Source organism: Nyctereutes procyonoides, unplaced genomic scaffold (assembly GCF_905146905.1).
Source record: "Nyctereutes procyonoides isolate TBG_1078 unplaced genomic scaffold, NYPRO_anot_genome, whole genome shotgun sequence".
Taxonomy (NCBI): Eukaryota; Metazoa; Chordata; class Mammalia; order Carnivora; family Canidae; genus Nyctereutes; species Nyctereutes procyonoides.
Window position 1 is genome coordinate 12926883 of NW_026575052.1, and position 14456 is coordinate 12941338.

Here is a 14456-nt window from a genome sequence, read left to right on the forward strand (position 1 = left end):
TAGAGGCCATTCTCCGCTTTGAGATGCCACGTTTATCACATCCTAAATAACTGTGCATTGAGTCTATTTCTGGACAGTCTATTGGATTGTTTGTCTCCTCCTGCATCCAAATCAAGTTGTTTTAATTACTAATGGTTTAAATATTATCTATGGTAGTGAAGTTAGTGTACTTGTTCTCTCCCCCACCATACAGTTTCCTGGTATTCTTCCCCCCCACGCCACCCCCTTTTTTTTTTCTGAGGGTAAGGAACTTTAGGAGATATCATAGGACTTATACTCTAGGGGGGAACAGACAATAAACAATAATTACATGTCACTTGGTAGTGCCAAGAAAAACAATAAAGCCAATAAAAGGACAGAAGGCAAGCAGGGAGTCCTATTTAGGTGGGTAGCCAGGGAAGGCTCCTGGATGAGGTGAATACACCTGAGTGAAGGGATGGAGGCCACAGGGATACCTGGCCGAAGGCATTCCTAGCAGGACCAAGGACAAATGCAAAGGCCGGAGCCAGGAGCATGCCTGGCATGTTGAAAACAGCAGGGCAGAGAGTGCAGCCGGACCGGAGTGTTCAGATGGGAGAGTGGGAGGCGATGAGGTAGCTCATGCAGGCCTCGCAGGTCACAGCAAGGACGCTGGCTCTTCCTTGGAGATGGGGCGCCACGGGAGGGGACTGAACAGCAGAGTAACTGGTTCTGACCTCCCTTTCAGCAGGCTGCAGTGTGGAGAACAGAGCAATACAGGAGAGGGCAGCAGCAGGGAAGGCGGCAGGATTTAGGATGGGTGAGTGGATTGTAACTCAGTTTCTTTGTCTGTCTCCCCCACTAAACTGTGAGCTTTACAAGGACAGGCACTGAGCTTACTCTGCACAGCGTAGGCATGGACAAACATTTGTGGGAGGAAGAAGGGAGGGAGGAGAGACTCGAGAGGAGGCAGGAGAGGCACTCCCTGGGGAATGGCTCTGCAAAGGCCACAGACAGTAGAGGGAGCAGACGTGGTGATAATAGAGCCAGCGCTGCCCGGCAGGGATGAAGGCTGGAAAGGGCTAAAGCTGGTGAAGCTAGTCCTCCCAACCTGGTGCCCACCCAACCCAGGATCTGCAACCCCCACATGGAGGCCAGGCAGGGTGCAGTTTAGGCTGGAGTTTTGCTATCACAGGGACCCTGGAGAGATGCTCTGTTCCTCAAGGATGGAGGGTTCAAGGGTGAGATAGCCTGGGAAAGAGAGCAGCTTTCCTGAATTCTGGCACACTGAGGCCCTAGGGAGGGATAATTTGTCCTCTTTACAGATGATAAATTGAGGTTCCAAAAAGGAAAGGAACTCACCCAAGGTCACACTGCAAATAAGTGGCCCAGTCCAGTTGCAGGGACTTGGTATGTATAAGATAGTTCCTTGGCCAGTGCCTAATTTTGGTCTGGGCCCCTCTGCAGTTTGGGGGAGTGAGCAGATGCAGAAGGAAGAGGTGACTCCTGGCATTCAGCCAGCCCTTAGCTGCTGCCCAGGCACATCTGCTGATGCCCCAGTGGGGGGTAGGACTCAGCTGTGGGGAATAGGAGAATGGGACCCTTCAGGACTTCAGGATGCTTTGAGCAGAATGGGCCTGGGAGCAGGGCAGGTAGATAAGAGGCATCAAGCTAACGGGCAGAGGAAAAAGAGCTTGGCTTTGCCACAATCTCACTGTGTGACTTTAGGTAAATGGCATCTCTCCAGAAACCTCAGTTTGTGCATCTGTAAAATGGGAACAGCATCTCATCTTCACAGGGCTGGCATGGGGTTGAATGAGGTAATAGGAGTCCAGTGCTACCTGAAAGTGCTTCCTTCCTGGTCTTTCCCCACCCAGACTAGGGTGCTGGTGTCCTGTTGCCAGCAGAGGCTGATCCACTCCTCCTAGGTGAAAGGGAACATGAGTTGTATCCCTGTCTCAAGTCCCAGGCCTATGAATGGATCCAGACTATGGGGGATCTGGCCAGTGCTGATGCCTGTTAGGGTCAGGGGAGCTGCCACAAGCCCTCAGGACAGGTGGGTGGACCCCGCTCTGCACCAATTACCTCAAAGTACTGGCTCACTCTGGGCCTCAGTTCCAGGCAATTTCTTGAGTACTGGTTGAGAATGGGCAGGAATTAGAGGCCCTCTAATAGGCAGATGATGGGATGCCCAGGTGACTCAGCAGTTAAGCGTCTGCCTTAGGCTCAGGGTGTGATCCCGGGGTCCTAGGATGGAGTCCCACATCGGGCTCTCTGCATGGAGCCTGCTTCTCCCTCTGCCTGTGTCTCTGCCTCTCTGTCTCTGTGTCTCTCATGAATAAATAAAATCTTTTTTTTAAAGATGTTATTTATTTATTCATGAGACACACACACACAGAGAGAGAGAGAGAGAGAGAGAGAGAGAGAAGTAGAGACACAGGCAGAGGGAGAAGCAGGCTCTATGCAGGGAGCCTGATGTGGGACTCGATCCTGCGGCTCCAGGGGCAGGGGCTAAACCATTGAGCCACCCAGGGGTCCCCAAATAAAATCTTAACAAAAAATAGGCAGATGAAGTAGGCTGCTTCAATAGTAGTGAGCTCCCTGTCTCTGAAGTGTGTAAGCAGAGACTGGACAAGCCCTGGGCAAGGATTCACTGCTCAACAGACATGTAGTGGCAAGAAAGTGGGTACTTGATGTGCGAGGGCTGGTCAAGGGCTTCTAAACTGAGATATGGAGGAACAGTATGAGGTAAAATAGGGAAGAGAAGAGTGTTTAGGTCTGAGAGAACAGGAAGTGCAATGCCTAGAGGCAAGGGAGAGCCCTGCATTTTGAAGGAACTAGAGGTTTAGCATAGTGGGAAGGTAGGAAGCAAACTGGCTGAGTTGGGTGAGGTCAGAAGTCACCAGTCCTCATCTAAGAAGGGGAACCCATCTTAGGGGTCAGGATCCACCCTGTCCCATGATGGTCAAGGATGAGGAGTGAGCCAGGTGAGAGAGGATAGCACATAGAGGGAACATAGAGCACATCTTTGAAAATACCTGGAAGAGAGGAGAGAAAGCTGAGAGCTCCTCAGTCTGGCTGGAGCCTGGCTGGGAGAGAGGGGAGCTGCGAGGCTGAGACTAGAGCCTAGGGGTCTTGCTGAGTAGCCTGAGGGCCACTGGGACCCAACAAAGGGTTTTACCTGGTCGTGGAAGTGGGGGGAGGGTAGTGACCCAACCCCAGTAAAAACATTGAGGAAGGTAGTCTGGGATGCCCTTTTAAGTCCCTGCAGACCCTAAGACCCTGCAGAAACTCTGAGGAGTCCAGCTCTCTTTGGCGGAAACCCCCTTAGAGGCATCTCAGGAAGGATGAGGAAGTTGGTTTGTCAGAGGAACCTCAGAGAGGTCAAGTGACACCTGGAGGTGGGCTCTGGTCTCAGTTCATCGCTGATTCAGTGAGTCAGTAAGTCTGAGCTCTCAGAAGGTAGGGGGGCTGGAAGGACGATTCTCTCATCATAAGATGGGGAAGTGAGGCCCCCCAGACAGAGGTGAAATGAAATTGCTGCAGACCACAGAGCAAATCAGTGGCAGGGGCAGGGCCAGGGAGAAGGAAACTAGTATCTACTGAGCACCCAGCAAGCGCCAGTTCAGTGCTGGGCTCTTTATACACCAGATCGTGAGGCAAGTACCGCTTCATTTTGCAGATGAGCAGACTGAGGTGCAGATGGTGGGGCTCTCGTTCCCGGGACTGGATAGGGCTGGAAACCAAGTGTGCAGACTCCTTGTCCTGCAGCACTTTCGGGTCTACGTTAAGGTGGGGGGGAGGGGGGAAGGAGGCGGGGCGTCTCCGAGAGTGAGGGGGAGGGTGGGGCTGCGTTTCTGGGACTTTCCTCTGAGGTCAGAGCCCCGAAACAGTTGCGCTCCAGTGGGCCCCCGAAGCTTGGCCACGCGTCATCTGCCCCGCCCGATGGGGGGAGCGGTCTAGACACAGCGCGCGTCCCATCTTCCCCGAGAACGGCTTGAACTTGGCTAAACGTTCGGCGCGCCGTGGACGTGCCCCGGGTGCCCCGGAGGGCTGAAGCCGGGGCCGCTGCGGCAGGGCCTGGCGGCCGTCTATGCGGACACGAAGCCACACTCGTCCACCTCCCCATCCCGGCACAGCCGCTCGGCCCGCAGCGCCGCTGAGCGCGGCTGCCGCCACCCCGCGCCCGCCAATTAGGGAGCAGAGGCGGGCTCCGGCCACGCCTCCTCCGTGACGTCACGCAGCAGCCCAGGAAGCCCCGCCCAGTGGCCGTGCCTGGGAAAGGCCTTGCGGGGCGGGGGCAGCGGGCTCTTCTAGGGTGGCAATAACTCCCGTGTGAATCGCACACTGTATACCTGCCCTGAGAAATACAGACGGGGGAATAGTCTCCTAACTTTAAAATGTATGTGCTCACTCGATCACACTTCATCCACCCATCCGTCTGTCCATCCATCTGGACCATCCACTCGACCCTAGCTATCGGGCGCCTGCTGTGTGCCTGGAGCTGAGCTGGGTGCTGGCGATAAATAATGATGAACTCTGTGCTTGTGTTCAGGGAGCTCGGAGTCTGACAGTAACAAATGCTTACACCAATCATGCTTTTATTACAATCGTGATCCATTCTAGGAACATAAGGTACAGGCTGCTGGGATAACGGAGTGTTTAATTTAGACTGGGGGCTCGGATCTCTGGAGAAGTTACATTCGAGCTGACTCCTGAAGCAACAAAAGTGTTCCAGGCAGAGGGAAGGGCTTGTGTAAAGGCATTGAGGTTGGCAGGCACTTGGAGGGTTCTGGAAAGGGAAAAGAGGCCAGTATGGCTGGAAGAGAGTTGGGGGAGGGGAAGCAAGGTGAAGAAAGACTCTGGAGCTTTGGAGGAGCAGATTATTCAAGACTGTGAAGACCAGAGTAAGGGAGTAGATTTTTTTTTTTTTTTTTAGGGAATAGAATTTTTTTAAAAATTTTTATTTATTTATGATAGTCACACACACACACACAGAGAGAGGCAGAGACACAGGCAGAGGGAGAAGCAGGCCCCATGCACCAGGAGCCTGACGTGGGACTTGATCCCAGGATCATGCCCTGGGCCAAAGACAGGCGCCAAACCGTGCCACCCAGGGATCCCGGTAGTAGAATTTTAAGTGTGATGGGCACCTACTGGGGGGCTTTAAGCTGGAAGGGGGGGTCACTTTGTTTTGCTTTAAGATCTTCTTGACTCTGTGGAGAATATACAAGAGTGGACACAGGGAAACCCATTAGGAAGACCTTGTAGGTGACCTCCAGGACTGAGGGTAGTGAGCTAGATGATGAGAGGGGGGCCAAAGGGATGCCTGGATGGCTCAGCGGTTGAGCGTCTGCCTTTGGCTCAGATGGTGATACTGGGGTCCTGGGATCCAGTCCCACACTGGGTTCCCTGAATGGAGACTGCCTCTCCCTCTGCCTATGTCTCTGCCTCTCTCTCTCTCTCTCCCTGTGTCCCTCATGAATAAATAAATAAAATCTTTTTAAAAAAAGAGAGAGAGAGAGAGAGAGAGGGGCCATGTGGGTGGAGAGCCGTGAACAGACTCCAGAAATAATTAGAAGATAGGTTCTACAGGCTGATTGATTGCTGGATTGAGTGTGGGGGGATGGATGGGACCAAAGGAGATTAAGTACCTTTATTGGACAATTATTTATATGGTCCTCTCTGGTGCCAAGTACTATTCTACAGTGCCTGTCAAGATTCAAATCCTGGTCCTACCACTTGCTAGCTGTTTACCTTAGGGGAGTCATTTAACCTCCCTTCTCAGTCTTGATCCTCTTCATTTATGAAGCAAGTATCCTAATAACACCCAAGAGGGTTGTTGTCAGGGTTAAATGAGTTAATATATCTAATACCTTGGATCTAGAGGTCTGGGACTGGACTCTGAGGCTTAGTACTTGGACTTGGCTACTTGGGGCTGAGTAACCCAGGCTCCATTTCTTGACTGGCCTTAGACAAATGAGCCTGCCCCTAACCTGACTCTTCCCTGTGGCTTCATAACACATGAGAAGAGTGTGACCCTACCTGTCTGCACTGTTTGCTCCATGGAAACCTTGGAGGGAAGGGAAGCCTGCTCCAAACTTCTATAGGGGGCCTTCCTGGGGCCCCTTTCTTTTTCCCTTAAGCCAGGAAGCCCACACCCCCACTCTTCTGCCCCTCCCCCACAGCAATCTGCTTAAAGGAAGTGGCTCTTTAGTTCTTCACAGGAAGCCACAGGCCTCCTCTGCCTCTGCTCCCTCCAGTTACTGCTGACCCAGACCCTCTGCTGGCCCAGGCCCTTTTCAAGGTTGAGTCCAGGGATACCCTGTATCTGACATCACTCTCTACTGCCCAGCCAAGGGGAAGTGTTTGTGGAGTGTTCTCATGTCATTTAAATCCCTGTAGCAGCGGTCTGGAAGCACAGGCTGTAGCCCTGAAGGTGAGATCTGATTGCAGAGGGTCCCTAATGCTCTGTTGGGGAGTGTGGAGATCCTCAGATCCTCAGAGGACTGAGGGCCTGCAGTGCAAGGGAGACGAGGGGCAGGCCCTGCAGGGATCCTCAGGATTCACTACTCCTGCGAGCTTCAGGAGCTCCTGCGGAAGAGCAGGGGCAAGGTCGATTCATTTTGGTCTTCAGCATCCACTGTGGGGTCTGCCCCTGGGAGGGCTGTTGGTAATTGTGGAGCAGCTAAAGGATGATTCAGGCTGAGGAAGATTCAGGGTGGGACTGTACTGCCACCTGGTGGCCACAGTAGCACATCGCACCATGGGATGCGGGGAGGGCTGCCCTGAGAGGGACGGAGCTGACTTTTCCAGGGTCTGCGGGCCAGGGAGGCTCTTGAATAAAAGGAATCCCTACGTGAAGGGATTTTATTAAAGAGAAAGGCACCTCTCACTTGAGTACTAGGGAAAGACATTTGAGGTCTAGATGAGAGTCCAACTCCTCCCCTCCTCCATTTCATAGACTAGGATACTGAGAGGTCCGGAGAGAAATGATGAGGACAGAGGACCTCAGTGTTGTTTTCCATCAAGTCAGCCACACAGATGGGATCTATTTTTGGACTTGTCTTAGGGTGTGGTCTCAGAGTGAGGAACTGCCCTGTTGGTTTCTAGTCACCCTCATTTGTGACCAAACATGGCAGCCCTCGGCACCATCACCCACCTTAGTCACCAAAGTTGGCACCACAAGGTGGCTTTTGGCAGCTTCTAAAAATAAAATCCACTCTCAGAGGGCTGGGACCAGACAGGACTGAGAGGATTCTGAAGCATGTGCTTCAGGCTCAGCAGTTTTAGAGCAGGAAGTACCTCAGAGGCCATACTATCCAAGCCCCCTTGTTGTGAAAACGAGGAAGCTAAGACTCAGAGAAGGCAGGTAACCTGCCAGCAGCACCACCTATTGCTGGGCCAGGACTCAGTTTTTTGTCTCTTTGACGGCCATTGCCACGGAGGAGTCTAAAAATGCATTAGCATCTCCTGACTTGTTGAGTTAGTGAATTCTGGTTTGTGTTCATCATTCTGCCTCACACTTTGTAGACAGGATGATTGTGATCCATGATGGCTCACAAGGGTCAGGATGCGCGAAAGGAGATGGGGGCAAGGAGGTCGAAGGAGGTTGTAGATGCTTCGTGGAGGCTCCTAGTGTGTGCACTGTGGGCTCCAAGGAGGTAGGAACTGGGTCTCTTCCACCATTGTGTTCTCAGCAGCTGGCACAGTGCCTGACACAGACTGAGTGCCCAGTGAATGCCTGCAGAATGAAAGCAGGGAGTTATCCTGCACAGACCCAAGGGATCCTCTGATAAGAAGAGTGTCTCCTTAGAGACGGGTCATTTTCAGTGTCATTCAGCCTGAGAAGTGCTGAGGCCTCAAATCTGAAATCCTGGGGGCAGAGCTGTCTGTCTCTCTCTGGCCTTGAAGCTATCCAAGGGAATAAGATGCCAATGGAGGGGGCGCCTGGGTGACTTAGGTGGTTAAAGCATCCACTTGTGGTTTCAGCTCAGGTTATGATCTCAGGGTCCTGGGATTGAGCCCCAAATCAGGCTCCACACTCAGCATGGAGTCTGCTTAAGGATTCTCTCCCTCTTCCTCTGTCCCTCGTGTGTGTGTGTGTGTGTGTGTGTGTGTGTGTGTCTTAAATAAATACTTTTTTTTTTAATGCCAAGGGAATAAGTGCGGGGCAGTATATGCTCTTGGGGGCAGGATGCCCACCCTTGGGAGGAAGAAAGAACAGGGTCTGTGAGCTCCTGAAAATAAACCCTGACCCCAAGATCATGTGATCTAGTTCCTGGCTATTATTTGGCTTTTTTCTCTCTGTTTTTTTTTTTTTTCAAGATTTTATTTATTTATTCATGAGAGACACAGAAAGAGAGGCAGAGACACAGGCAGAGGAAGGAGAAGCAGGCTCCATGCAGGGAACCTGATGTGGGACTCAATCTCGGGAATCGGGGATCATGCCCTGAACAGAAGGTAGACACTCAACCACTGAGCCACCCAGGCATCCCTCCTCTCTGCTTTATGCTTTAATCTTAAAAAGGAAGAAACTGAGTAACATGAAGTGAAGGAACTCATGTTAGGTGTATAGGACTCCAGGGGAACTTCCTAACTATTATGTTCCACTGCTTTGTTTGAAAACCCCAGCCTTATCTATGCTGGAGGATGCTGATTAAAAGGTTTGAGGCCTGTGTTTACTCATACCACAGTGTAAAAGGGGTTTCAGGTCTCCCACCCCCACGCCTACATGATAGTGACAGTGAGTATTATCAAGAGTCACCCAGGGAAAGTACAAGAGGTCCAGTCATCCTTCCCATGAACATTGAGGAAGGTGAAGGGATAGGTAGATGGGAGGAGACTGACCTCAGGTTTGATTCTACCCACATATATTAGCACCTACTGTGTGCCAGGCCTGTGCCAGGCACTGGGGAGGAGAGATAAATTAGAGACAATGCCCTCCCTGAAGGTGTCAAGGGATGTCAACCTTATAGACAAACTGGGGTACAGGCCTCAGTAGAGTGTGATGCTTGAGATTCCACCTCCCTCCATAGGCAGAAGTCCACTCTCTGCTCCTCTGTGGATGGCCGTCACCGAGACAGGACTCTGCTGAGGCCCTCTGGTGAGTATCAGGTCAGGGGACTCAGCCCAGCTTTTGCTCTTGGACACAAGCCATGAGGAGTGTGTGAGGAGCAGGTGGTGTCTCTACTGCCTCTGGACCTCTTCCACAGGCAGTGCTTCTCTGGGGCCTGGGGCAAGCCAGCTGAGGCAAGCAATTGCCAGCTGCAGAGATGGCATTAGATTGGGGGCAGGAGCAGGCAGGATGGGAACTCTTACCCATCCACCCGCCCACACACATCAGTAATTGAAGAAGAATTTCTGGACTATAAGTGGGGGGATGGCGCTGAGCACAGCTGCTGTGGCCCTTTGGTGACCAGCTTCTGTGGTTCACACATGACTACTTCCCAGGGTGGCCAATTTGGCATGGAGGCTGATGTGCCTGCTCACAGACCAGAACTATAGTGCTGGCACAAGCCCTGTCTTCACTGCTATTTGATTTCCAGGACCTCTGTGCCCACTCCATCCCCACCCCCAGGTCCAGGCACCCTGGGTTCACCTGGACAGGCCTCGCTAACTTTGGATCTCCCCAAAGCTTTGGGTTGGCCTTCCTGTTCCACTCAGAAGGTGTAAAGGCTCCATATGCAAACTGTCCACTTTATCCTCAGAGTTCTTGGAGGGAAGGAAACCTTACTGAGCCCTCAGAAAGCTGCTGTTACACACTTTCCCCAAGGAAAAGGTCTGACCTTATATTCCCCATCTCAGGGAGACCACTCTAGAGCTTCTTCAGAGAATGGAGATCCGTCTTCTCCATCTCTGCCTAATCAGAAAAGTAGCTGGAAGCTTCTCCCACTGAGAACAGACTGAGCTCTGCCTCCCCAGGCGCCCTGTGAAATCGAGCCTGAGTGTTCACGCTGTGGCAGGAGGCTCTGCTGGGAAGGAATCCCAGAGGAGGGGATGTCTCAGCTGGGTTATGAGCTTCAGAAGGACATTTGAGGCAGAGAGAACAGCACGTGCTGAGGCCCAGAGATAAAACCACTTGGTTGTGTTCTGGGAGCTATGGTTGGCTTTAGGAGAGAAGGGCTTGGAGGTGTGTGGATAAGACAAATCAGAGCCAGATCTTGCAGGGCTTCTCATAGCAAGGGTGACTCCAGAAGGGCAAAACGTTTTCTGATAGAATTTTATTCTGTGCTTTTACGCAGGTCACTGCTGAGTGTGACAGAGAAAGCTCTGGGCTACGACAGGAAGAGGGATTGGGTTCCTGGTAGGCACTGGCTACTCCTCATCCTCCTCGCTCTTTTCCAATTGTTTGTGGACGACATAGCCCAGAAAGGCACCAATCTTGCCCATGAGGGCACTGCCACCACCAGTCCCTGGAAAGCAAATACAGCCAGGTCACTTGGGGCCCAGGCACCAGAACTGGGAATCCAAACGCCTAGAAACCATTAGTTAAGTCCAGCCTCTTTATTTCCAGTTAGAGGAACAGGGGCCCTGAGAGGGAACAGGACTTCCACAAAGAGAATCCTAGCTCCCCCTTTACTTGCCATCTCAAATCAGAGATGTGTTTCAGAGATGGAAAATACACAAATCATAGCTCATTGTCACATCTGCTGTAAACACACTGTTTTTTTTTTTTTTAAGATTATTTATTTATGTATTCATGAAGGACACACAGAGAGGCAGACGGAAAGCAGGCTTCCTGCGGGGAGACTGACACGGGACTCAGGATCAGGACCTGAGCCAAAGGTAGGTGCTCAGCCATGAAGCCACCCAGGTATCCCCACACTGTATTATTAATAACGCTAATAGCAGCCACCTAGTGGAGACCTCCCTGTGGGGTCTGGGGGCTCACCAGTAAGAGTTTTCATCCTCCTCACCACCCTGTGAGCCACATGCAGGAGCATAAGCATCTTAAGCACAGGACTGTCCCTAGCTTTGCCCACACCCTTCACCTCCCACTGCTGGAGTGTGGCCTGATTTGTCTTCCCTTCTGCCCCTTCTGTGAAGGGCTCTATTTTTCTGGGCTGATTCTTTGAGCTTTTGTCATCCAGAATTGAGAACAGATGGAAGATTCAGGAAGGCAGAGGGGAGCCTGTCAGGGACAACTTTTCTCTAGGATTTTGGAGGCCTCAGAGAGAGAGGGAGAGAAAGATAAAGGGGTGGAGGAGAGACAGAAGTGAACGCATCTTTCTTTTTAATTAAAAAATTAAAAAAATTTTTTAAGTGTAATCTCTACACCCAACACGAGGCTGGAACTCACAAGGGGGAGATCAGGAGTCACATGCTCTACTGACTGAACCAGCCAGGAACCCCTCTCCACCACTTTTTTTTTTTTTTTTTTTTTTTTTTTTTTTTTGCCACTGCACCATCCCTCTTTGCCCCTCTGGTTCTCTGGGATGGGGCAGATTCATAAAATGTCATATTGAGGGTGGTCACCCCTGGGAACAGATGGGGAAACCGAGGCTTGTTGTGACCTGGCCGGAGCATCAGTGGAGCACGTGGCCTTGGTGGCTAACAGCGAGGAATAAGAAGAGGTTCGAATCCTGACTCTGGTGCGAATTAACTGGGACAACCCGAGTAAGTGACTCAGTCCCTCGGAGCCTCAGTCTCCGCGCTGCAGCGCTGCAGGACGGAGACTGCCAACAGCCACGCGGAGTCCCCCGGCCCCCGCGTCCCCGCCCGAGGGCGCGCCGCCCACTCACCGAGGCTCTGCAGCGTGGCCACCAGCCCCCCGGCGGGCACCCCGCCCGCGTTCGCCACCGCGGACCAGCTCATCAACGAGGCGGCCACCGAGTTGGCGGCGACGCCGGTGCTCGTGAAGCCCAGCGCGGGCAGCACGGCGGCCAGGAGCCCTGGGGGAAGAGGCGGCGGTGAGGGGGCACCCGCAGGGGGCGCCCGCCCCCCTCCCCAGCCGGCCGCCCTCCCGACCCACCTCCTCCGACGGCCGTGTAGGTCAGCGCTCTCAGGAACCCGGAGCCTCTGCCTTCCGAGCCATCTTCCTTGTCTTTTTTTCTTTTGCCTATCGGGAGGGGACAGCGGGGTCCTCTGTGCCTGCTGCTCAGGACCAGCCCCAACCTCCCATTTCGGGGAGCCTTGCTGCAGGGAAGAGGCTTCACCCGCGGCGCCGTGCCTGGCACGTGAATGCACAGAGCACATTTCGGTGGGATGGAGGGACGGACGTGTAGGGCTTCGAATCCGGGACTCTGGCCACAGCGACCCGGGGCTGTGCACTAGAATAGCCCTTCCCGTGTTGGAACCAGGGACCCGGAGACTCTCTGTCGGGATTCCGAAACTCTCGGCTTCTTTATCCCGCAGCCCTCGGGTGTGCGGGGATCCCTACCTGCCTCCACCCCGCCGCAGGCGAAGAGTAGCAGGTAGCACAGGAAGAGCGACACCGCCTTCTGCCGCATGGTGGCGCCGCGCGCAGGCTCGGCCACAAGCCTAGAGAAGGGGAGAGGGAGATGGTCCCCAGTGCCCTTTGGGACGCGCTCAGCAAGAACGAGGTGCTCCGGATGGAGCCCAGGATGCTTCTAAGGAGCCGGGGGCTTTCAGTTTCAGCGTGGCAACAACACACAGCAAATTGTGCAGCCTAGACACACACTCAACACTGTCAGATTCAAACCTTAGGCTCTTGGGGATCCCTGGGTGGCTCAGCGGTTTAGCGGCTGCCTTTGGCCCAGGGCGTGATCCCGGGAGGGATGGAGTGATGGAGTGCCGGGATCGAGTCCCACATCGGGCTCCCTGCATGGAGCCTGCTTCTCCCTCTGCCTATGTCTCTGCCTCTCTCTCTCTCTGTGTCTCTCATGAATAAATAAATAAGTCTTTAAAAACAAAAAAAAACACCTTATGCTCTTAATGTTATAGCACAGAATAGGAAAATACATATGCCCCCAAACTTACCTCTGATGTGATCTTTGTCAGCTCAAGGCACTTTCCTTGAATTAAAAAATAATCTCCCACATATTGAGGACTTAGCACTTTAAGGCACAAGGTTACTTATAACAACTCCATGTTCTCAACCATTGTTCTCAACCATGTGTTATAGATAAGGAAGCTGAAACTGGGAGAGGTTAAGTAACATTCCTAAGATTTCCCAGCAAGGAAACATTCCTTTCCCAGCAAAGGATTTAAACCCACAGTTAATTGATGCCCAAACCCACACTTCTAACAACCACTTCAGATAACTTTATCCCCAAAGATGAACTCACTGTCACATTAGATCCAACATTAAAGGGGTTACAGAAACCGTCCAGTCCTTTGGGCAGGTAAGGTATCTTGGGCTCCATTTTACAGATGACAAACTAAAGCCCAAAGAAGTGAAGTGCCACGGTTAAGGCCAGAGATTGCTGAGTTGGCACCTATAAACTAAGTTTCATGCCTTTTGGAGTTTTGTACCACAAGCCCCTAAAAGCCCCAACGCATCTCCTTGGATCAGTCTTAGCCCATGGCACTACAAGGGACAAGGGTATAGCCTCCCTGAGGAATGGGTATCCTGGCTCTCCAGGCATGAGGCCCGGCAAAGGTTGGCAGCTTGACATCCATTCTCCCTAGCTCCCTTTTTTTTCCCCCAAAGATTTATTTATTTATTTATTTCAGACACACAGAGAGAGACAGACAGACAGAGAGAATAAGTGGTGGGGAGGAGCAGAGGAAGAGAGAGAAGCAGATTCCCTGCTGAACAGGGACCCCCCCCGCCCCAGTGCGGGGATGCAGGGTGGGGGCTCGATGCGGGGGCTCGATCCCAGGACCCTGAGATCATGACCTGAGCTGAAGTCAGACACTTAACTGACTGAGCCACCCAGACACCCCTCCCCTAGCTTCTGAGTTTACCTTGGAGGAGGGGAGAAGAGGACTCTTCCTTTCCGGAGCCTGATGTTAGATGGGAACAGCAGTGAGGTACAGTGAGGTAGCAGCTCTCTGGCTGCTGGCTGGTTTTAGGTAATCACATTTGGACTGCCTCCTCTCCTCCCCCAGGCCACCAACCAATCCTAATCTGAGTTTCCATTTACTACACTCATCCTGTGTTTTCTTTTCCCTTTCCCTTTCCCTCCACCTGGCTCACTGACAGTATCTCTGCCTAATCCACTGGCAGAAACGTGTAATTGAAGCCAGGGACTTTCTTTTCTTTTCTTTTTTTTTTAAATTTTTATTTATTTATGATAGTCACACACACACACACACACACACACACACACACAGAGGGAGAAGCAGGCTCCATGCACCAGGAGCCCAACGTGGGATTCGATCCCGGGTCTCCAGGATCGTGCCCTGGGCCAAAGGCAGGCGCTAAACCGCTGCGCCACCCAGGGATCCCCAGAAACATGTAATTGAAGCCAGGGACTTTCTGAACAGCTCAGAGTATTTCAAGCAGACCATGCTAGAGTAGGGATCCACGGCCCTGCTGGGTTTAGTGAAGCCCCACCACCAGCTCCTCTTGGGATGCAGAGCCCTTTCAC

General features: G+C 52.5%; 1 protein-coding gene across 1 annotated transcript; it reads right to left on the minus strand.

Moving 5' to 3' along the window:
- Positions 1-10166: 10166 nt before the first annotated feature.
- On the minus strand, positions 10167-13932 carry IFI6 (interferon alpha inducible protein 6). The gene is made up of 5 exons (XM_055332179.1): positions 13831-13932; positions 12341-12441; positions 11933-12019; positions 11703-11852; positions 10167-10373 (listed from the first exon to the last, which is right to left on the minus strand). Exons 2-5 carry the CDS (start codon positions 12408-12410, stop codon positions 10276-10278), a joined length of 405 nt encoding a protein of 134 aa, XP_055188154.1. The 5' UTR covers positions 12411-12441; positions 13831-13932; the 3' UTR covers positions 10167-10275.
- Between the last annotated feature and the right edge of the window lie 524 nt (positions 13933-14456).